This window comes from Falco rusticolus, chromosome 8 (genome assembly GCF_015220075.1).
Source record: "Falco rusticolus isolate bFalRus1 chromosome 8, bFalRus1.pri, whole genome shotgun sequence".
Taxonomy (NCBI): Eukaryota; Metazoa; Chordata; class Aves; order Falconiformes; family Falconidae; genus Falco; species Falco rusticolus.
The window spans coordinates 5,229,552-5,253,939 of NC_051194.1; the positions used below are offsets into that span (position 1 = coordinate 5,229,552).

At 37.3% G+C, this 24,388-nt stretch overlaps 1 protein-coding gene across 6 annotated transcripts in view; it reads right to left on the reverse strand.

The window, feature by feature from the left end:
- FAM13B (family with sequence similarity 13 member B) overlaps positions 1-24,388 on the reverse strand; it is a 51,117-nt gene that overhangs the window by 16,457 nt on the left and 10,272 nt on the right. For 3 of the 6 annotated variants that reach the window (XM_037397256.1, XM_037397259.1, XM_037397261.1), the window contains exons 2-12: positions 23,362-23,528; positions 22,188-22,379; positions 21,524-21,736; positions 17,464-17,641; positions 16,709-16,853; positions 13,934-14,091; positions 7,433-7,474; positions 6,264-6,419; positions 4,162-4,297; positions 3,896-3,919; positions 280-350 (exon numbers count right to left, since the gene is read on the reverse strand). In XM_037397256.1, the coding sequence (XP_037253153.1) occupies positions 280-350; positions 3,896-3,919; positions 4,162-4,297; positions 6,264-6,419; positions 7,433-7,474; positions 13,934-14,091; positions 16,709-16,853; positions 17,464-17,641; positions 21,524-21,736; positions 22,188-22,344 (1,280 nt within the window). In that variant the 5' untranslated portion in view covers positions 22,345-22,379; positions 23,362-23,528. The remainder of the gene's footprint in view (positions 1-279; positions 351-3,895; positions 3,920-4,161; positions 4,298-6,263; positions 6,420-7,432; positions 7,475-13,933; positions 14,092-16,708; positions 16,854-17,463; positions 17,642-21,523; positions 21,737-22,187; positions 22,380-23,361; positions 23,529-24,388) is intronic. The other 3 variants (XM_037397260.1, XM_037397257.1, XM_037397258.1) reach the window with 2 other exon arrangements.

A 24,388-nucleotide genomic window follows, 5' to 3' on the forward strand; every position in this document is an offset into this window, starting at 1 on the left:
CCAGAACATAGGGTTGTTCAGAAAAAAAGCCATGACATATATAGGCTTTGTACTTATTTTTTTCTTTTAAGTGCATAAAGTTCCATGTCTTTTATATCAACATCATAAAAAAGGCAACTCCATCTTATCCTCTCTGTTTTCATGTGTGAAAAATTACATGTTTAATTTCACCTCCCTCATGTCATACTGTGTTGTCACCAATCACGGTTTGGTACACTTTACATTTCAAACCCGAAGTTACACATTCTGCCATGTCAGTGACTAAAGAAAAATACATACCCTTCACTATTATCTTCTCCACCAACATCCGCAGCTTCATCACATGGTTTCAATAATACGTCTGCAGTCTGCTGGCAAAAAGCATGTTTAGAAAGATTTAGGAACGGCATTCTCAGCTGAAAAAAAAATCTGTAATCATCTCTGGCCACAAAAACACTCTCAAGAACTACAAGGACAGCTTCTTGCGTGGGGATGGAAATCATACTTTTTAACCACACAGTATTTTTACATTTAAGGCCAGTAACCAGGTGTTTTAATCACTAGAAGACAGACAATGACTTTCCCTCTTCAGGCAAACCATTTTTTATTACTTCTTTTACATATTAACACCAATAGGTCTACCACAAATTGTCAATCATAGCATGAAGTTTGGGATGCCTAAAATCATGGCAATAAGTATATCCCAGTCTCGAAAAATAACTGAGTTGGATGTAGACTTGTGCTCAGCATATATGAAATGAAACAAGTCTGACAGACTTTCTAAAAGGAGCTACTAATCCCTGTTACTAAATAAAGCAGGAACAGAACTGGAAGGGGAGGAATAAATGTTGGCATTTCTATGACACTATCTCACAAAACAAGTTCAGATGAACACATGTCACTATTTTATTCACTAAAAGTTGGCACAGCCAGCCTGACTGCTTCAAGTATTTACACCAAAGCCCAGTACTTGATTTCTTCAAGAAGCGCCTTACTTGGGGGAATGTAAGAAATTTGAAACATAAAATGTCATTTTAAAATAACAGATTGCATTTGGGTTTAGACTTTGAGAAGTTCTCACAAATGATCTTGAAAGTGTCTGAATCTAAAATCAAGTTACCTGGGGAGTTCAAATATACATAACAGTTGCCAGTTTTACACTGCTGATAGTAATATTCACTCTTATCAGACAAAGCTCCATTATTTTGTTTACATTATTTCAGTCTTCAAGTCAAATTCCAGTTCAGGGAAACAATTTTTAATTACATGTCATTCCTCATACTCCAGCAGATAATTTCCACCCTGGAAGTGAGCTGTGCAAGTCTTGCATAGTCACAGTTACTGCCGTTGCAGAAACAGCTGCTTATGTTTCCCTTTCAGACCTATAGGAGAGCTCACACGCACATCTTGTTTCCCACAACCCTACACGCCCCTTCAAAACTCCTTTCATATAGGTAAACCAACATCTCCCTTTAACATCTCCCCTAAAGATCCAACTCTCCAATAACATTTGAAATGGCATGGTTTCTACGAAGGTAGAAACTAACACTGAAAAACCCGAAACTTCACCCCAGAATGCCACCTTATCACTGATACCAATGGGCAAAAATGTATCAAAAAGCACAAAAGGCCAAGAAAGACATCAGATATGGCAACAAAAGCACATCTATCTATGCATCACTGTGCGCTCCTAAGCATCATGTTCCCCTTTATATTCCTTGCACAGAAACATGCTTGGAACTCTGAAGCGCACATACTTCGTAAGAAGTGTAATTCACGTTTCTCAGCTGTTCTTTGAAACCACTGAAACTGCATAAAATGCACTGAAAAGCCACCGATCTGCCATTTTTGTTTCTCCATCTCCACTTATATTTTCCAAGTTTTGATTTCTAAAGCTCAGCATGTATTTTAACTAGGAATTCAGGAGGAAGTAAAGTATTAGGAGTTAACATGAGAAACTCGCTCTCTGTTGAAGGCTTTCATTGTCAAAAGACTGAAAACCTAGAACAATTACTACAAATAAAAGATAATCTACAACAGCCAGTCAGGAAGACTTAACAGCAGAAATACAGAACTCTACCCTGTATTTTCAACAGGGTCCTTGCTAACATAAAGGATATTTTATCCAATTCAGGTGAATACTAATTGCAGTACCATGCTTTTGCATTTTGCACCATAGGAAAACAATCTAACCATTTTTTTTACAACAAGATTTGGCACTAATGCATCAGGAAAGCACTTGGACAATCAATACATTCTGTGAAATTTTAATTTACAGAATGCAATTCTTAAATAATAATCTAGTTTAGCAGGATCTGTTGAAAAAAAATGGGCTTGTTAAGTGTCAAAAGAGTCATTTGGGATCCATGAAAGCCAACAGAAGGCTAGGAGAAGAATACGTTACAATAGTGAAAAGCACTGCAGCAACATTTTTGTTTTAATAAAAACACAGATTCCAGACAAGACTCAGTTTCACCATGCTAAGGCATCCATTTCTATCTTTTCAAGTTCACAGACCCATTAAATTCTTCTAGTTAATTTAAGTCTAGTAACAATAGGTTTGCTTATCTAGTTATCTTTCAGGAAACCCTCAGAAAGATTTATGGATGCAAGGCAAGAAGCTAAAAGCTATTGCAGAAAGTTCTCTACACATGTATAGCAAATCTCTCTACCCACAGAATTCATCATTTAGATTTATGACAACAAAACTTTTACCAAATAAATAAGGAACTATAGATCTGAATTTTTCATTAGAAGTGCTTATTTGACAGCTGCATATGTGCTATTTCGTACGGAGTGGTAGAAACTATATTCTCTTGCATATTACTGTTATACTTGGTTTCATTTTTGTCAGCACATATTTTACAGCATTGCTTGATCGCATAAAGATACCCTGAACAAGAGACTGACATCTGCTCACTAATAAAAAATGCTGGTACAGTTCAAGCCATCATTACAAATTCAGGCCATACATACTACAAACCTTCACATTTGATTGTATGTGAAGATCTAATAATCTGCAGCTCAAAGCAAAGCTGAGGCACATTTACTGTACAGGGTAAACAATTATTTCAGCCTTTATGGTTGATACAATACTGGGCTTCCATTCAAACTGTACACAGCACTTGCTTCTTCTAGCAACATGAAGCTGTTCAATTCAGGCATAATATAAAAAAGCAAAGCCAAAATTACATCTACGACACCTGACTACCCTGTGCTTTGTTGGTTTACGTTTTCAGTTGCTTTCTGAACTTTAACAGCAACTTCAAGTACCATTAGCATTGCATTTTTTGAGCAAAACAGTTTTTGAAAAACTATTTTATTTTCTACAAGCATGTTAGCTTCACATCACAATATGTGCTCATGCAGCACTTCAGACAGATTTTTCTGCTTTGGAATACAGATGGTCAATCCTGATACTTTTCAAGATGGCAATATTAAGCGCTGAACCTCTTCAGGAGGTCACAAGTCTAATTTTCTTTCCTTTTGCTTTTGCTAACACCTCGACTGTAAGAATTTTAAGTGTACACATCAGTATGGAGGGACACGAGCTATCAGCACAGCAGAAGTCAAATACCTAAGCAAAGAGGTCCAAGGAGAAGTAACAGAACCTCTTTCAACTAGAAAGGAGATGAAGACATGTTGAAAAGAACAGGATATCTACGCCTACCACAGAAGAAACTGTAAACAGCTAGAAAAGGCTGTAATTAGCTAATTACAAAACCACACCTTCATACTACAAACACAGTCAAGAGGCTGCAAAGTCTCAAGGCAATTACTACTTCCACCATTTCTTGATACAGGCAAATGTGTGACAGGTCACAATCGCAGCTCTAGACCTTCTGCTCCTCAGGAAGCCTTTACTAACACAGATACTGTTCTAACCAGTGCTGTGCTTGCTGATACACTGACTTACCTGAGCAGAAGGAAGGGCTGGTACCTGTTAAAGACCAACAGAAAAACATTAGTCAGAGTCCAGACAAGCTGCACAAAAATATCTCTGTGCATATTTACAAAACATGCACAGCAGAGAAGACAAGAAAAGAGACAAGATGAATGGCACAGAGCAACAGCACCATGTAAGGCTACATCAGAACCATCAGGAAAACTTGGATCTCTAAAGCACTTTGCTAAAGTCACAGAAAGTTATAATTTTCATACACTGGAGGCTCTTCCTCTCACCTGAACACTTTCTTCTTCCTCAGTTACAGTATCATGCTTCATAGTTTCACTGCCTAAATCATTGCAAACCAATACTTCAGAGCAGTCTCCTGTATTCTCACTGCTACCAGTGTCATTATCTTCAATAACATCATTCCTAAAGATAAGAACAGAAAGACTTCAGGAACTAGTTGTTCCACCTTTAGAAGAAAAATAAACACTACGCTATTTTTCCTTAAACAATATCAAACATCAGTTTTGTTGTTTTGGCTTTGGGTTTTGTGTTTGTTTTTTTTCTTCAACAAAATTATTCTGACCAAAGATACTAGTAATACCTGCAATTTCAACCACCTGTAGGCAAATTTAATTTTTTATGTAGTTTATATATACTTCTGAGGTTTTCTACAACAGCACCTGATAGACATATTAAAATGTATTTATTTGATTCTTGTATTAATGGTCAAGCATACGTGTGTCCCCCCACTTACTATGCTGAGTCAGAAGAGCCAGAAGCAATGACATCTTGACACTACTACAACTCAATGAAGTTGCTGTGGCTACACTCCTCTCAATATTGAAGCCAGGTAGTTTATAGCTAGTATCACATCCTCTCCAGTAAGAAATCCCATTATTTCCAACATTTAATCTTCCTAGATTTCAACTTAAGGCTTATAACAGTACAAACAGATTAAAACTAGCTTACACCATTTGTCCATACATTCTTTACATGCCACCACCTCTGTTACCACAATTCTGTAATTCATCACAACCTACCTTCCTTCTCCTCGCTCACAAAGAATTCCAAGCTACTTTAAAACCTGCTCCTCCTCTATCAGATATATAGACACTAAACAAGATGGTTTGGAAACTGATATCTTAACTCTTTTTTTTTTTTCCTCAATTCTGTCAATTACTTTAAATTAATTCTAAGAAATCTGCACTGGATCACTGTATGTTTTATTTCTTCATTTAACTGTGTATTTGCCTTGTGCATGATCTGCTGGCAGCACTGCTTTAAAGGACCCAGATGACCTCTTTGAAGAATGCTATCATGTATCCTCTATTACAGTTAATCCATAGTGGAACGATGATCAGGAAGAAGCCCTTGAAATAGCCGCTGTGCCAGAAGAGTATATTGGTTTTAAACCTGCAGTGATGGTACTTTTAGCTTCCCCTTCTGTGAAGTCAGCCAGCCTTTAAAGCACTTAGTCTGTAACCGAAGGAATTTGGCTACAACATGTCTTTCAGACAGTTACCCTCTTACTTAAAAATTACTTCAAAGACATAAAATCTTTAACACTAAAACTCAGTTTTAATTGATCGTTACCAGCAATGATTATTACTTTTATGATCAACTGCTAACTTTAGTCTGACCTTTTGTCATAAGACTGCTAAAGCCAGCAAAGACTGAACAACTTAGAAAACAGCATCTGTCTCTGAATAATTCACGTATTTAAGGCTCTGAAGCAACAAAAGAACTTAGGTGCTGAAGTCCTAGTTAACTATGCATTTTTGGAGTTTAGGTATTAGTCACAACTATTTAATAAAGCACCAAAATGTACCAGCTTCTCAATGCTGCCATGGCAATCGCTACACTAATAACATGGTAAGATTTACAGTAACTATAAAAGCTGATCAAATGAGGCTGAAACTATGCAAATAGACCCACAGTGCTCACACTATCTGTTTTTAGCTGTTTCGTTGACACTGGAAGCCAGAGCAGTAAAATAGCTATACTGACATGGAAAGATAAGAGTAAAGAAACTGCAATAGCATCTACAATAGCTTTCATATGGTAAAATTATGTCACAAGCAACAACAGGTAAGAATGAAAGAACTTGAGTAAATTTAAGTTCTTGTGCTACTTCCACAGAATTCAGCAGTGAAGCAGTTATACTTCACGACATTTTTAGCTATAAGATCAATTTACAATACTTGCTTCAAGAGCTGTTGATTACTGGCAATTGATGGAAGTTGATTTGGTTTAAAATATGGAGAGAAATTGGAGTTAACAGCAGAAGTCATTAACTTTTGGTTTGGGTTGAGGATTGGGGTAGTTTGTTTTGGAAGAGTTAAGATACACAGTCCTATAGAATTCAGCACAGCTGCAACAAAAATCTTACTGGTTGTTAGATCCTTCCTCATCCCCACTGGGATTTTTTGCTTCATTGTTACAGCCCAGTCTGTGTTGCTGTATATGTTTAAGATCGTTATCTAAGCTGCTCTGCAGGTCGAAAAGATGCTGTTCCACAGCTGCTCTTATTGTTCTTTCTAAAATGCTAAAAAGGGAAAAAGACAGAGAATTCGTATTAATAACTCTTTCTGCTTTGATTAACTATGCAGAAAGGCAGAAACAGGAAACTTTACACACACCAGGAATCTTTGATGACAAGTACTTCAAGGCAAAAAGAAACTAACTTTCCCAAAAGGGCAGTCGAAATTACTGTACCTACTGTCTTTTATTTTGTAAGATTTACAGAAAGTATTATGAAGTCTATTAGCAGTAATGTAAGAGTAATCAACACATTACAATGACTAACATATTTTTTTAATAACTATACACAAAAAAAAACCATAAATGCCTAATATATTAATGTGGCAATCGGTTCCCAGGTCCAAAGCAGGTCAAAGTCAACCCTGGAGCAGGTACCACTTCAGCATGGCTGGCTGTAACACCCTCTGAACAGGGCTGTAATCTTAAAATGCAAGAGCCAACAGTCAGCAGAGACAACGAACAAGGACACGGGATACACCCAAAGATACATCAAGAAAAGAACAGCATTCTTTAAAAACAGACTACTCTGTTCAGCGCTTCTTAGCCAGCTCACTAGCAATTAGGCCTACAAAAATACCATCCTGTAAGAATCTTAAATGCTTTTACCCCATTTTTAACTCTGGAATCGTGTGTTTATTTTTCATCTGCATTTGTACACACAATTTCACTGAACTGTACTCAATATCAACAACTAGAAGTGGGGCTAAAAATGTGAATGCTATCATAATTTTAAAGTCAAACACCTATGATACATCTAAGTATAAAACCAAAGTGTTTTGGAATCTAGATTCTACCATACTGTGCTCCCATGCTTCTGCAGCGAGCAACACTGACAGACATAACATTTTTCCTGCATTAATGTTAAATGCCATAAGTAAAATCCTTCACACTAGAATATGTTCATTCAAATCTGTAATCACCAAACCTACTGCATTTCTTTTTCTTGAAAAAAGATATCTTCTATGCACGTTCTAGCAACAGTGCAAATCAAACATTTTACATTTCCATTATACTTACTCTGCAGAGGCTGGCAAGATACTTATGGGAGAGATATGAGCACTGCAATAAAGAAGAAGAAGAAATAAGTTAACATAATGCAAAAACATCACACTAAAAAGTCTTGCAGTCAACAGAAAACAACTTAGAAAACACTTAACGACTGCATGTAATGCGACTAATAGAAGCAGAATAAATTATGTAAAGAAAATACTGACTTGCAGTCCCTTTATTATTTAGGTGAAGAAATTTTAAAGAATGCCATCATAAGGCAGAAAGTTGTGGAAGTAGCAATACAGATTTCTGTCTCTCAAGAGCCAGTACTCAGTATATTATGAAACTATAAGCTCTCAGATGTACAGTCTTTCCCATGGGAAATACTAATCACTTAGTCTCCAAAGATTTCCTGACATCTTGCTTAAGAATGCAGATTTTAACCTTGCTGCCTAAAGCAAATTCCAAATTACTCTGCTTTCCTCCACAGTTGCAATTCACAGAGGTTCTTCCCTGCCTGTCAGACTGTTGCATAATTCTATTCTGCAGCATTCAACAGATCTGCAGCAGTCTCCAAGGACAGCTACATTTCAAGTGCAAGGCAGGTACATTCCAGAGGTTTTGAGACATGAGCTAGCTCTTTGTAAAGCACTTGGAAATCTCCTAGCACAAGCCACTTCAGCCTAGAATATTAAACTCCTGAGTGGGTGGAAGGGTAGAAATCAGCATAACTAACACAAGTAAGTTCAAGTTAACGTGTGCACGTGGTCCCTCTACAGTCCAATAACACGATCAAAATCTTTCATTATAAACAGAACACTTGAATTTTAGATGGTGGCAGTACATATACTAAGAATGAAATAAAATAAGAAAACTCCACTATAAATGGTAGTGAGTTGCAACTTAAGGTATCTTATTCAGAAAAAAATAAATACTAATTTCACTTTGACTAGGAGGCGGGGACGGAGGCAAATAAATTCTTTTTCCTTCCCGTTACATAAAAACTAAGATCAAAAAGCTGAAAAACAAAATTTAAGCCTACTCTTTACCATGCAACAACACTGTTGGCAGCCAAAGTTGATTTTAAATATCATTTTCATGAATGCATAAAGCAAACTGAAAATAACTGAACAGGTACTACCTCTGCAACATAGTTTTGACTGCTATCAGCCTTGCTTGCGCTGACTGTTGTCAGTCTCACTGCTTACCCAAGAATAGTTTTAATACAGCAAGAAATATCTTGGTTAGACCTTATCAAGTTTATCAGTAGTTCCACCACCAGAGAGGTAAGATAATTAGACCACCTCAAGCAGTCTTTCTATTTTTCCTTCGTCTAAGTAGATGAAACACAAGCAATAAAGAACTTTCAATTAAATGCTAGCTGATAAGGAAAGTAATTAAAGTATTTATTTAAAAATCATTATGCGCCCTTTTGGCTTAGACAACTTGTAATGGCCCAACAGCAAACTGCACTGTATTTAAACAACACCGTGTAACAACTGAACAAGAAGGTGCTCACAGAAGTTTATTTCTTTTTTTGTTTGGTTGGTTTGGGTTTTGTTTTAATGTAAACATGACTTGGAATCAAGTTCATTTAATGATTTGTTTGTTTGCCGAGGTAAAAGACCAAAGCAGATTATTCCAAATGCTTTGACAGAACAGGCAGCACTAAACTACTATTTCAAAACATACATTGCCACATAGCTTTGGGAAATTAAAACACCTGATGTAGGAGACTGATCTTGTAGCCACTAATTTGAAAGCTGCTGGATCAAACAACTGAGGGTGAACATGCTTGCATTTTGTTTTCTTCTTTCAAACAAAAGAAATGGTAAGCAAAAGTTTATAGCTTTAAGATATTGACATTTCATTGACATTTCTGTGCACAGGAGTCCTGCATAGCGCTACTACTTGTACAAAGGAAGTTTTCTGATAAACACACTTTGTTTTGACAAAACTTGAAATAAAAAAAGATAAGACACAAAACTGTAAATAAGTTCAGATTCACAAACAAGATGAGAGAAGGAGCATGAGTAAGAACCTCAGCAAAAGACCAGTAAGATTTCAAAACAAAAACCTTAGTTTTACGTATCCAACCTCAGTATTTTTGCAAGTTCCACAAATGCTGCATTATAAAAAGGTATGCTTGTGTTCTAAAAACACTATCACCTAATTACACACACGGAAATCGGTTTACTATTAAAACACAGTCACACCTAGGACAAATCAGGGGGAAGGGCAACTGGAGCATACAACACTGCAACACTCTAGTTGTAAAAGAGAGCAAAAATAACTCAGTCAAGGGCACAAGTACAAATACTATTTATAAGAAACTCTGATGACCTGGAAGCCTTTTATTCTACCACTTGAGACAATGAGGAACTGTGTCAAGCATGGGGAAAACCAAACTCATCTCCAAAGAATTCAGAAGATTTCAGACATGGTTCACAACAAAATTTTCCATCTTACTGCGCAACCCTCAGCCCCCAGCACAGGATCGTTCACCAGTGCTTTTATTAAACACCTTTAGATGCATTAGAGGTACTCAGTACAAGACGTGCATAAATCAGCAGTATTGCAAAGCCTGAAGAATCCTCTTACTACGTAAAGAATATCTTACATCTTCAACTAATCACTTTAGCAATGAAGCACTTTTTGAAAGAAATGTGTCAATCCCTCTGAGCCAAAAAAAATTACAACTTCCGAAGCCATGTACCACAGTTCAAGGATACTTTTTAAAAGCTGTAATTTATACTGCTACACAGAGCCTTAACGCAGCATGACACAGCAAGACACAGAAAGGTAAACATCTTTGTTTCATAATACTAACTCACTCCTGAGAATACCTTTTGCACTGTCTCCCGACCCATAAAACGTCCCAGTAAAAACATACCTTAAGATAGAGAAATACATTACTAGAGATAAAACATTTAAAAGTTTTTCTTGGTAATTTACTGGCTGCACACCGATTCTTTTTTCTTGTTAAAAAAAAAAAATATCAGTTGTGACATTATTTCATTTCACTATATCTCCAAAATATATATTTAATCTCACACAAAGTTTCAAAAGTCTTATTTGCAATCATATCAAAGCAACATTATTCTTTCATATATTTACCTGTGCAGCAGAACTTTACAGGCCATTCTGATTATTTTTGCTATCCCAAATGAGCACTTCAGATAAAAATGCTTCATTTGAAAAGCAGCAAAGCGTGATGTTGGCTGTTGGTTATGCATGCTGCTTGCTGGGATCCAACGGCTGCTTGTCAGACAGCACTTCTGGAGTGCTGCACTAAACCCTGCAGTCTAAATAGAAATAGACTGCAACATGAGGTCACTCCTGACAATAAGCTGCCCAATCAACACTTGAAAGCCTTCCTAACACACTGCTCACAGATCTTCTAGGATGGAAGTAGGGACAAGTATTCAGACTGTAAAAAGAGCGTTAAACAGTATCGTATTTTCTAGCAATTCAGGCAGTTGTTATATTTGGTCAGTCCTTATTATACATGTATTTTGTCTTACTTTACTGTTAATATTATTACCTCTCACTGATCAGAGCTAATTACAACAAAAGAGGGTGAACAAAAATATCATACAAAGCAGCGAGGATGTCACCCTTGTCACTGCATTTAATATAGACACAGCAAACTCTTTACAGAACTTACTATTTGTCATATCTAATATTTTTACACATAATTTTGAAAAGCCCAAAGAACACACCATGAGTTTTTATATTAGCCTACTGACTGACAGTGCTTGAGTAACTGCAAAAAGTAAAGCAAATACTGCTTGGCAAAGCACAGTGATGAAAAATTTGGAATAATGACAGAGAAGGATTCTAAAGTGATTATTTCAACAGCACGTCTTAAGAGTCAGCTGCAATGCTGAGTCAGTTTTTTCTCTTCTCCAAACATCAGGACAGCAAAACCGAAAGAACTGTGGTGAAAAAGCTTTTGATAACAGAGAATATGATGTTTCCTCTATGCACAAAATGTCAACTCCTGGGCAACAAATGCTCCCTGATTGGGTAACGGGCTTAAAGATCACTCAACAGGTTTAAATACCATTTTCAAGCAGTCACTAAATCAATCTGCATTAATGACTATCCACATTCTCACCAGATCCTTCTCTAACTCAGAGTCAAATTAACACCATGCAGCACATGAAGGTCATAAGTTTCCAAAAGAATAAACAGAACAAGTAAAGAAAAAAGGTAGTGAGCAAAATTTTAAGGTAGTCCAGATAACTAGAAGGAAGGTCATACAGCCCATCGCATGAATCAAGATAGCCAATCTTTAACATGCCGCACATGCAACTTCAGTGTTCTTTTCATTTTCTCCACAAAGAGACCAAAATATGCAGATACACATACACCCCAAAATCTGACAACTGCAAAGTGGCAACAGAACTCCAGGTTAAGGAACTGTAAGAATCATGATCAAGGTCTGCTTCTTCTTCTCTTTCGTTTATAAGCTGCCGCAGGCCCTACGTCAAGACAAACATCCCAATAAGCCTGCTTTAACATTTGCTTCTTTATTTTTTTTAATTTTTTTTACATCAAGAAACTAAAACAAAAAAAGGCTTTTAGAGGCATACTATAAAAGTAAATCTGGAAAAATATTTATAGTATTTATAGTGGTTAAAAGTTTAATAAAGCATATTTTTTCATTCACTGTAATTTTTTTGTAAATGTTTCCTGCAGTAGTTCTCGTTTTACAGGCAAAATTCTCTTTCTGCTTCTACAGGATTCCTCCTTATCCTTCCCCACAAATTATGTAAAATGCCAACCATAATTAATGCCTATTAATTTTTAATTAACCCTAAACATAGAGTAAAAATGTTCTTCTCTTCAGGCTATCAAATTTAAACTCTCAAACATGTTGAGTTTGTCACTACTGCTGTGCTTACACATTCCACAAGCAACTAAATTACTTGTGAATAGTTAAATTGCTTTAAAACTTTAATTGGAAGAAGCGCTTTTATAGAAGTTCAAATTGCAGCAACTTTTTTTTAACTCAAACAGCCATATTGCTGACAAGGGTAATTAACTATTAAAATATAATTTAAATTACAAAACAGAATCATGTTTCTCGCATCGTTTTATATTTTACAAATTCTTTCAATGAAGTAGAAGGAAGGGTGCAGCCAAGCAGCTGAACAGATTTCAACCCGAAATCCACATTCTTGAGACCACTCAGTCTTAGGCAGTAAACTTGTGATTTTCCCTGCGGTTCTTCTGCTTTTAGTCACACTTTTATCTTCCTCACCCCTCCCTACAAGTTCTTACATGCAATGCCCATGCCAAACACATGCAGCAGAGGGGAAAAAGTAAAATCCTCCGTGCGTAAAATGTAAACTCAAAGTACAAGTAAAGCAAACTTAAAAATAAAAACTTGTGCACTACAAGCAAGAAAACATAAACCTGTGTATTAGAAGCAAGCGCAAATAAGCTCTCAAATGGAAGTACAATTTTAAGTTTATGCATCTCCTTTACGAGGACTGGTCTTAATTAAAAGCTGACTCCCACTACAATACTCCTGTCTGTACTACACTTTGCAACTTCCAAACCAGCTCAAAGCTCTCTACCAGCAGAGCCCATCCAAACAGATCCCGCTACAGAGTCTGGCTCTTAGGCAGGTAACACAGGTCTGTCCAGCTTCAGCAGCCTTTACACCTGTTTGGACAATGCAAGACCTTGGCCTTTCTATGCATTTTTATACTATCTTTTTACTAAAATGCAGTTAAATTAAACTTCAGCCTTACAAAATGTCATCTTTAAAGTGCTCAAAATTTCCTCCACGTTGCTCCTACTAAAGGCCTTTTTAGAACCTCAAAATCAAACCAAAAATCATTAATGGTCAATATTATCCCACTTGCTTTCCACCGTCCTTTCCATCATACATAGTTCCTCTTCATCCCTGGTGTTTTCTCTCTAGCATATTTTCAGGAAGTTACCACATTTACAGAGTCTTCATTACACTTGTTCATGAAATGTTCCACTGTACTCTAGTGAAAAAAGAAAGTACTTTCCTCATTTTACATCTAACCAAACTAAGGATAAAAACATCCTGGACAACAGAATTCTCACAGGTTTAGAAATTAATTAGGGTCATGTACAGACACATCTCACTAACACATGAAAAGAAATAGTGCTAGGACACTGAGAGGGAGTGGTAGAAAGATGGTACAGAATGGATAAAAATATCTACCAATACTCAGATTCTTTTCATACTTCTGCTACAAAATTAACTATTTAAATACCACTTCACAGTTTCACTAAAATATGCCCTTTTTCTGCATAAAGTACCACAGCTAATCAAACCCGAGTTCTACAGGCATTCCTTTGCTGAATTTGGAAACGATTATTTTATCCCATATTTTACTACTACAAGAACCGCACCTACTTCTAAAGCTTCAGTTTGTAGACCCCACCACTTACCTCAAAAGCCTGACAGCCCGCCTCTCTCAGCCAGAACAAACTACATTCCAAACTTTAAATCTAAGCTCCAAGGCAGAAAGAAGTTACCTTGTTGATGCTGTAACGCTCCTGGAATCCGAGAGACTCCCTGTCATATCTAGATGCACCACAGCTGGCCTTTCAACAGGTTTCTCTGTGCCATCTTCTGGAAGTTCTTCAGACTGCTCAAGCTTTACATCTTCCTCCTCTTCCAAGAGATCATTGATCTAAAAAAGATTTAATCACAGTTAATGGCTTGAAAAGTTCTTTTAAGAAGTCTAGGGAATTAAAAGACCATGAAAGGTATAAAACCAAGATACCTGTAAGAGGAAAACATTTTTCACTTTTAGAAAAGACAGGCATGCTAGACTTGCTTTTATGTAAAACCATACATTCCACGCCATTAAAAAGCTTTTGAAACATTGGACAAAAACTGGAGAAGCATCTTTGATGCAATAAATGAACACAAGCAGAATCTAGAAACAGAAACCCCCTAAGTCACGAGGCACAGAACCTTTCTTCTTCTACATGTAAAACAGAGACAGACAGCTCTCCTCTATTCCATAGGTAGCCTTATTCATACACAAGAAGCATTTTCAAATCCTTCTATGGAAGGCAACATAGGAGTCTAAAAATCTAAACTTTAAAGTAAATCCAGGCTTATAAAGGCAAATGTAAGTGTAATGAGAAGTTTCTGTGAAGCTTCATGTCTATTTTGGTTTCCAAACACAGATGTTTTTACTGAAGCAGTAAGATATGGCCAATTTTAAAAGTGAAACAATATCCAACTGACAACTCAATACAGCCACCTTCATTTTTTAAAAAGCAACTATGTCTAAAACATAAAAAGATAAACACCACAAAGTGATTCTATTCAACTCACAAAGCACCTCTGCAATTGATTACTGATCGCCCAAACCTGCAAACTCAAAAATTAAAGTAGCGGAAGCTGCCTCAAGAAAATATGCTTTGTAATATCTGCCACATGACTGTGAAATAAAACCACTGTAATCAGAAAAAATTGAAAGTTTGGAAGTTTAAGACTACACCAAAAGCAGAAAGGAGGCGTTTGTTTATTTTTAAAAGCAGTGTAATGTGTTCTATGGTACTACATACAGGGCAAGAAACGTATTTATCCTTGGCTTTCCTCTGTAACTGCAAGAGGACGTGCCAGTGAACCAGGGACAAGCCCACGCGCACACAGCCGTGGGGCTGCAGCCGGAGGGGACAGCAGCCCTTCTGCCCCCTGCTCCGCACCCTCCCGGAGGGAGCAGCACCCAACGGCAGTGCACTGTTGACATCTGGTGGAGACACCACGAAATTAAAGGGACACCCCATCAGGCCTCAAACAGGGAAAACCCAAAACCACACACCAAACAGAGTTGTGCTTGGGAAACCCTTTTGCCAACACGTACAATAACCCACAGACAAGTCAGTAATTTCAAAGCCTGAGAGCGCAGACCAACCAACGTTTTAAAGAGCAGAGCAGTCATCCCAACCTCCGGCGACAGCCCTCAGCCTCTGGTTGCAGAAATTACAGCTCAGCTTTATTTAACAGCTTCCTGCATGCAGCAGGGCTGGTTCTCAGCGCTAGACATATTTCTGCAAAGAGCTAGAGACAGCAAACATCGCAAAGCTGCAGCACTCCGCTACAAGAGCCAGCAGAGGAGAAGCTGCTCAATCCAGACCTTGCTGCCCACGCTTGGCAGACCGGACCAACAGGTGACATGTCTACCGCAGTGAAGAGGAAGCAACTGGCTGCTCTAGTACTTGCCTTACCTGTCTTGATAAAGGAGGGGTTCGTGGGATAGTCAGGCTTTAAAAATTCATCATTTCTCGTCACCTTCCTTAGTAACTGCTGGTTATTTACCCTTTTTCCTCTTTAAAGAAAATATGTAATTTCTTAAGCCAACTGAATATGAGAAAATTGAGTTTATACCTTCCCATATTTCTGACCAAGGGCCTGAGCCAAAATTTTATTAACAAACCATGAACCTGGCTTTTATGATGTAAAAAGTGCTCCTTCTGTGCATTATCACTTATATACCACGACTTGTTAGAATTAAAAATATTTGCCAACAGAAGTTTGTATCACAATACCACACTTTCATTTCCCTAACAAGTCTCCATCTCTGTTTATCCCAGCATGACATTGTATTTTACTTTGCAAAGTTAAATTTGTTGTGAGCAAAGGCAGAAGACTGATAATGGATACCATCAGTCACATGGACAGGCGAATCTGCCAAGCCTGGCAGTTAAATACTACGACCCAGAGAATTTCTAGTCTACTTAACTTTGTTTCTCCAATTTCAACACTTTTCCCCACTAACGTCAAGAAGATTATTTTGAAGTCTTTGAATCAGGAGATTATTTTGAAGTCTTTGAATCAGGAACACCGCTGAAAAATTTTGGCATAGGGAAACACCACTGATAACATCATCAAGTGGAGTGCAAGACCCTGCATGTGTCTCTAAGACACACCTAGAAATATCATTGACCAACAGCAGCGTGGGTCTGCAATCGCTTAAAAAACAGTTCTCCATTCCTAAAAACGTAATTAAAAAGCTATACTGTTTATATAGCATACCAATGTCTACGTTGGGCAGGATATCACTGTTGGTTTAGTTCCCATACATAGCATAAGCTATACTTACTACAAAGCAACAATTTCACAAGCATACCTGTTAAGGAAATGCATTTAAGGAAATGCCAGGTTTTGTCAGTTTGCAAGAAACTACCAAAAGGCACATTAAAGAAAATTGTATTTCAACATATCTTTCATAAAGAAGAATCTGCTATGCACATTTATAAGTGATAACATATTGCCATGTAAAGTATTCTTACCTGCTCAGTTATTGAGCTTAAATCGTTAGTAGATGAAAAATCTTCCTCTTCATTTTCAAAGAATTCATAGTAGTTCTCCAGAAGTCCCGCCATTATTCTGCTAACTATTTCTTGTTCTTTCAGATCCTCCACATCTGTGTAAATGCTAAAGATTTCAACACTGTTTTAGTTTAAAAATGTAAATCTGTTTTCCCAAAGAACTCCTGTGAATGACTTCTATCTACAACTAAGGGCTACACTTCATGCCATTGTCCCTAACCCATTCTGAACACACAGAACTTTAAGCATGCTTTTACACTACTGCATTATAAAGCTTTACACGTTTATATTTAAAAGCGATGAGGTAACAACTATTTAGTCAATTAACTTTTCCTGAGGAATATTTAAAATTCAAGTACTTTCCTGTACAGAGAAAACCGCAGTATACGTTTGTACTTTAACAGCTTTCTCACTACCAATAGTATTATCACACACTATCTCTAAAAATTTTTAACCTCAGTATAATTACAATAATGCAACACTCAAATTAGCGGTTTCTAATGCCATAGATCATAGAAAAACTGTTGTTTAAATCCAAGCAAAAACTGGTAAGACAAAACTGGGGTGGGGGGCACACAAGGGACACAGAAAAAGATACTGCCAAAACGTTATCATGTACTAGCTGCTGTTACTCATTGACTAGGCAAGACTTTAGACTACAGGTGTACACTGTCAAATTCACATAAACACTGCATGAACTTTTATAAATAACTTACTGAAAAACATCTGGGCCAAAGACTGCAGCTAAAGAACTTGCTGACCAAATTTCTTCATGATGCGATGCTACATTAGCTAAAAATTTACACAGAAACTTTAACAAACTGTAATTAACAGGTGGAAGCTGCTGCAAGAGGAACCTCAACTTTCTTCCAAATTCATCTTCATTATTATAATCTGAAAAATGTAATAAAAATATTTTAATCACGGAAATAAAATAACTGCTTTTCACATTTGATACTGGTCAACTTTTTGAGTCTGGCAACAATTACTTCTGAAGTACAACTAATTTGGTCAGACCGCAGCCTAAAATGTCAGAATTCCACTTGCGTTTGTTCAGTCTGAGATTCTCATACTAAATTTCTCCATGGAAAAAGGAGAACAAAACCCACCCCAAACCCAAAAACTGAAACATCCAGCTCACAGATCTGAAGAGTATTTACAGTGGTAGTACTTCATAACAACCTATCTGCCCCAGCACCTCATCCTCTCATTTCAGCCTCTGGATTAGGCTCTTCCTCTCTGAACTTTCCAAGAGAGCCTGATAACTCATTTCCCTGTTCCATCACGCTTCTTCAACAGTGCCAGAGGTTTGGAGGGGTGGTGAAGTGGCAAGGGAACATAACAAAAAAACTCTCCACAGTCCTGCTTCCATAGCACAGCACCATCAGATTTTAAACGATACACATAATTTCTTCCATGAAGCAGGAATTGATAACCTAAACCAATTATTTCCACCATATTCTCCTCTGCAAGTCCAATCAGTAGTTTTCAGCATATTTTCCCCAATTAATGCTCGCTCAAGTTTCTGATTATAGGGCTACCTCCTCCGCATCCTTTCATTTTACCACCGTTAAGAGAACAACCGCTTTGCAGAAGAGCTCTAGAGCCAGCGACAGCTCCAGAGATAGTGAGCTAACTTACAAGCTAGTTAAATTCTGTTTCAGACAAGCTACTTTGACACTTCATACTCTATAAGCATTCCATTCTCAACACTCTACTTCCTTTTATAATCCTTAACTGATGAATACGAGGAATCTTAATGCAATCATCTTAACACCTACTTAGCTTCTAGCTTGATGATTCAGTTTCAGACCTGAAAAAGGGTCACCATAAAACTTCCTCATTCTCACCGCACATTTAACTGTATATCCTTCATCAAAATATCTACCCGTAAAGCTCATTTGTTACATTATGAGCGTTACAGGCAACAAGGTTCAAAGAGTTTACAATTGTTTGTATCTAACAGAGAAATTCCATATGAAGTAAAAGAAAGGTCAGCAAAGCAAAATGGGAGAAAAATTGAAACTAACAGGCCTCCCCTTCATTCTCAGCCATTTGGAAACTCTTCTCAGATCAGTAAGAAAGGGACAAGGATGTTTGGAGATGATGAGCAGTCACTTTGCCTCACTAGATGGGGGGGATGATACATCCCAGTCCTTAACATCAAATCAAAGTGCTAAGTTCCCCGTTGTGTATGTACAGTAATACCAAAGAGTAACTGTGCAGGACTTAACCTGCTCAGACACAGTCAACATCTGCAGTATTTGAATACAGGTAACCAGGCACAGAAAAATACTTGTCAACATGGTAACACAGTAAAATGAATGCATTATTGTTAGTTTTCACTCTAGAAATGTGTTTAGAAAACAGAACAGCAAAAGAGAACTTTTAAAAATGCTTTCACAAAGTAGACTTTCCAAAAGACAGACAGCAAGAGAGAAAGGTAATAGTAAAGACCACATAGCACATACACCTATGTTTTGTCTAACCAATCTATCCTAAAATTTAGGTTCTAAACAGCCAGAGACCTAAAGTGAGGATGTTCGTCCCTGTAACTGAAGTCCTCTGACAGTAAACAGTAAAAGACAGTAGACAGTAAAACCAAAAAAAAAAAATGGATATACACTTCTGGGACACATGGCCTAGCACATTGGTGTCAAAATCACACTTCCAAGTACTAAACGCACTTGCCCGTGAGGAACCACCCTTAAGGCCTGCACAGAAGGAGCCTCAGAAGATGTATAAAGGCCACACCTAGTCGTGTAACAAAGTTGTTTTGGGAACTACGCTTAACCTAACGATACAGAAGGCCTGCTAAAGAGGGAAAATACCTTATGGGTCCAAAACTACTACCACCTTCTGCATTTCTGTAAGCAACTTCTCTGCCTAAATTGCAACTCATGCTGTAACCATGAGTTGGAAACCAACTGAGATATGTCTATCAGACAGTCAAAATACCAAAAGCCAAAGGAAACTGGTTTAAAATGTTACGTGTATTTATCTCCATGGTACAGATAACTTTAAATCTTTCTGAAATCACTTTATTTTACACTTTCAAAAAGACAGTAAAGACAGCATGCTGAAGAACAACTCTTTCCCCAAAACAACCCATATGTAAATTCTTCTACAGTCATCATCTATTCAAAGATGGAAAAAACCCAATTTGCTTGCTATATTCTACAAGTCATAGAAGGGAATTGCACTGTCACACCAAGTGAATATACCTCAATCTCATTTCCAGTCCTGACAGTGAACGTTGCAAATCAAGGTGTATAGCAGTACTAGCTGAGCAACCAGCAGCATTCTGCATTACTGTCTTAACAATCTTTTTCAGGAAGAAAAAACCAAACACAAAACAAAAAAACCACAACTGTTTGCTAGCTCCTCCGGTCCAATGAACCGTGATGTTAGCAACACAAGCCAAACAGCAGATGTATCACTGATAAAATTCCCTATCCACCTCAGTTTCTCATTGCTGCACAGGACAAACAAACAGAACTTCAGTGTTAACAAGTTCCTCTGGTCAGCAGCTTCCAAAAAATTATTTCCAGCACAAGATTATTTAGCACCTCACACATCAGTGTTCAGCCTCTGCTCACCAGCTACCCAGATAACCACCCCACATTCAAAGTTTCAGGATATATGGGCTACCAAGGGAGGAAAACTAAGCAGCTTCACACTGCTGTAGATGACCCTCCAGTTTAGCACTTGGTAAATAACAGCAGAACAGCATATGAAAGCTAAGCTATACTCACTCATCCTACAAACCAGTTCCCACTCTGAACAAACAGGGCTATCTCAAGTGCTATCAAGTTCTTATCAGAAATAAACTCAACAGGAAATTAAATCAAACAAAAATGTGCACCTTACAAATCAAAACAAGCCCAGCACTTGAAGTACGAACTAACACAGGAACACGAGCAACAGCCCTGCAGAGTGACAACCAGCAAAATCCTCAGTTATGTCATACGGAGCGGAGCTCAAACATCAACGTACCCTTTGAGGGCGTTTAGTAGCGTAGTGCTGCAAGACAAGCGGTTTTACGTCAAGTTATGTATCAACACCAACACCACTCAGCACAGCAGAGGCCAAATGACCCAGGAGAGTAGATACAGATAGACAAGTTGGGACTATGTAAAGAAAATACTGTGCCAGCATATGGGTATCAATTTGAAAGGGCAAGGTTTTGCACTATATAAAGAAACACACTTAGCAACAACAATATGCTGGTGACAGGTGGTTTTTTTTCCTCCTACAAATGAATTTTAAATAGAAAAAAAATCTCCACAGTAGGAAAGCAAATATCACATGAGAATAGGGTTTGCAATCTCTTCTCTAGTATACAAAAGCTTTAAGTTCCATGAAAGCATAGGCAGAGTAAGTGAGATTCAGAGGCAGTAAGAGAAAAACAGATAAATGCATTCCCTAGCACTTTTAAAGCATCAGTGGGGGAAATTGTCAAACAACTTTGATCCCAGTGGCTTTGACCAGTGTCCCAGTATTCACATACAAGAACATGGAATATTCAGAACCAATAAGCATGACATGTGGCAGCTTCACTGTTTTCCTGCATGAAGGATAAACTGTGTCTTTGAACCCAGACTGAGTTTACTAAAAAAAGACCTATTTATCTGGGGGTTGCGCTAAGACAAGGTATATTTGAATGCCTCCTGGTATCCACATTATTACGCAGAACAAAGACACTCTAGTGTCACTACACTCTCAATTTAATACTCTTAAAATAATAAACATACAGAATCAAAAAATAATTCTTACCTTGAGAAAGTTGCATCAAATGTATGTGCAAACTGCCTGGGATAACTGGCTCTGGAAGTTCTTGAAGAAAAAATCTAAGAAGGCTAATAGCTGAGGGTACATCTGCTTCTTTAACCAGATCCACATCTTCTCCATTATCATATCGCTGCCGAAGCCACTCCACTGTCTCAGCATTCCCATTGACTTGAAAAAGTCCTTCTTGTTCCAGACCCCCTGAGTTAGAAAGAAGTTGCAGAAACAAACTTGTAGATCTACTATGGACAAATATATCAGAATACTGATAATCAGATAGGCACAATTCACACACTAAATGGAACGCTTTCTGGACAATAGTTTTGCAAGACTTCCAGCAGTCCTTCTCCCAGCAAACACATTCTTAGGCCCAGCTAACAATACAATAATAAAGTAAATGTTAGTAAGTACCTAAAACACACCATTTCCTATAAAGTACCCTGCTGAGCTGACTGTATTAGTGGTAACTAGAAAAGTGACAATCAAACGTAACAGAAGGAGCAAAGAAGCATGCATCACCAAAAAAAATCCCCAACCAAATCACATCCAATTAAATATAAGTAACTTCAGAAAACGAGTACTCTCCAAAACCCACTATTTATTCTGTAAAAAAACCAGTTAAATATAGTATTTAAAGTAAGACAATACATACCATGTTCCTCAATATAGTCCACAACATGGCGGACTATGAATGGAACCTCATTGTCTGGTTGCCCTTCTTGCTGCAGCTCATCAAGTGGAATTCCAAATATTTTGTTAGCAAGAACAGAGTTGCAGTTACTCAAGGAAGGGGAGGAGCTCTTCCTCATATCTTTTTGCAGCCAAAAAATCAAAGCTGTCTTTTCTGTCAAGTAAGAGGAATTAAAACAAAAAGCGTATTTCAGTTTATGCTGTTGAATATATTGTTCTGTAACACAATGCATTTTAATTACCTAACGCAAATACTCTCCAGTTTCTCTTAATTAGTTCACTGACTTAAAAATTCTGTAATGACTCCAAATACAGCTAACTAGATAAATTACAATTACCAAGGTATTCTGTTCAATCCTCAACAGAGGACTGAGAAGAACATATATAGCAGCAAAGGAAATTCAGAAAATTCTAGTTACAACATTGTTATTTAAGTTCTAAGGTACAGTGGAAGAACTAGATTCTTCAGTACATTTTCTGACAGTATTTATCAGTCAGGCTTTGAAAATTCAACACAAAAGCCTCTCGAGAGGAAATTAAACTAGTGGATCATACCAAGCCAAAAGCCCAAGTTTTAGTTACATGAAATGATTAAGTATTTTGTGATATGCAATCAACTTCTACTATATTTGGCAGTTTCTGGTTTACACAATAAAGCTTTCAACACCTGCATCAAATTAAAAATTTTACTAAACATAAAACCCCCAAAACTAGTTTCTAGATGCTCGGTGATACCATCTTCCTATCATGCAGAAGATCAAGCTTTACTTGCAAGTCTTTGCTTGATAAAGGATCTCGGTAGATAACAAAGGTATTACCAAAGGCAGTGTAAGTCACTCAGTTAAACTGTTATCCTGTCAAAACCAAAATATTTCTTCCAGCAAAGAAGAAACTGTCGCTTCAAGATAAAAATAATAAAAAAAAGAAAACATACTTGCTTAAATGCAAGCAATCGCTTTCACACAGGATGGCACATAGAACATGAAATACATACTGGCAGTGAAAGCACTGCAACCAAACTTAATTCTCTGTTTACTAATGGATTGATAAGTTCTAATAGATTAGACATACTGAAATCCGTACTTCCTTTTTTTTTTTTTTTTTATAGCCCAAGTAAAGTAGTTTAAAAAACCTACCTCAGAGTACTTAAACAGCCGAGTTTGAAAAACGTTTTCTGCGCCAGCTGCCCTCACTGACCAAGCATTCTTTTGTCATTTATGGTTGTTTAAGATTATGGCAAAAGATCAGCCTGTAGTTCCTCATTGAAGAATAGCAGAACTCGATCAGTACTTCAGCAGTTAATCTAAAAATAAGGAAAGTACTATTAGACCATAAAGTTTTCAGCAGTTGTAAACTCAGTCACAAGTCTACACATCACATCTGAGGAATTCTCCTTGTCAAATCATCAGTTTCTTGTTTTGAACAAGCAAGCAAAAAGACCGCATTAGCATAGCTCATGGAGGAGCACGCAAAAAAAGTAAATCCCCTTTTTCACCTAGGAGTTAACCAAAGTAAAAGTTATTGCCGGACATCTAAGCCTTAACAATTACAAAGTAATTTTCAGACTCATTCATTCTTCTTCCAAAGAATCACAAAGGGCTAAGTGGGTTAGACAGAAGTGTTTTATAGTATCTACCATACTAAAACATTTAATGGCTATACAATTTTTAGAAGGGTCTCACACATTGGTTTAACACATCATTGTTAAATGGCACGACCAAAACCTAAGTCCTAACTACAGAACATGAGAGAATCAACCAGCTTTCAGTGGTACAGATCACCTTTTCTAGAAAGTTGATTATGTGTCCTAACTGCCACTTCAAAGTCGATGTAATCATCAGATCTTGATACAGGAGGCAACTTCCTCCCAATCAGATTCCCTAGAACCACCCACATTTTTTACACCTTTTAGAATTCCAACTATCTGGACATTTTTCATGTTGTCAGCTCTCAAAAGAGCTACAAACCACAGCAATACCCATTTTGGTTTTCTGTGGTACTAAAAATTTAAATTGCAGTTTCATGACACAATGGAGCTGATTTCACATCCAGATACAGTCAAAGGGACATCTCAAGTCCCTTGATCTCACCCATTACATGTTCTAATTAAACTCAAGCAACTGTAACTGGGCAAAACTAACTTGCAACATACACACACAAACA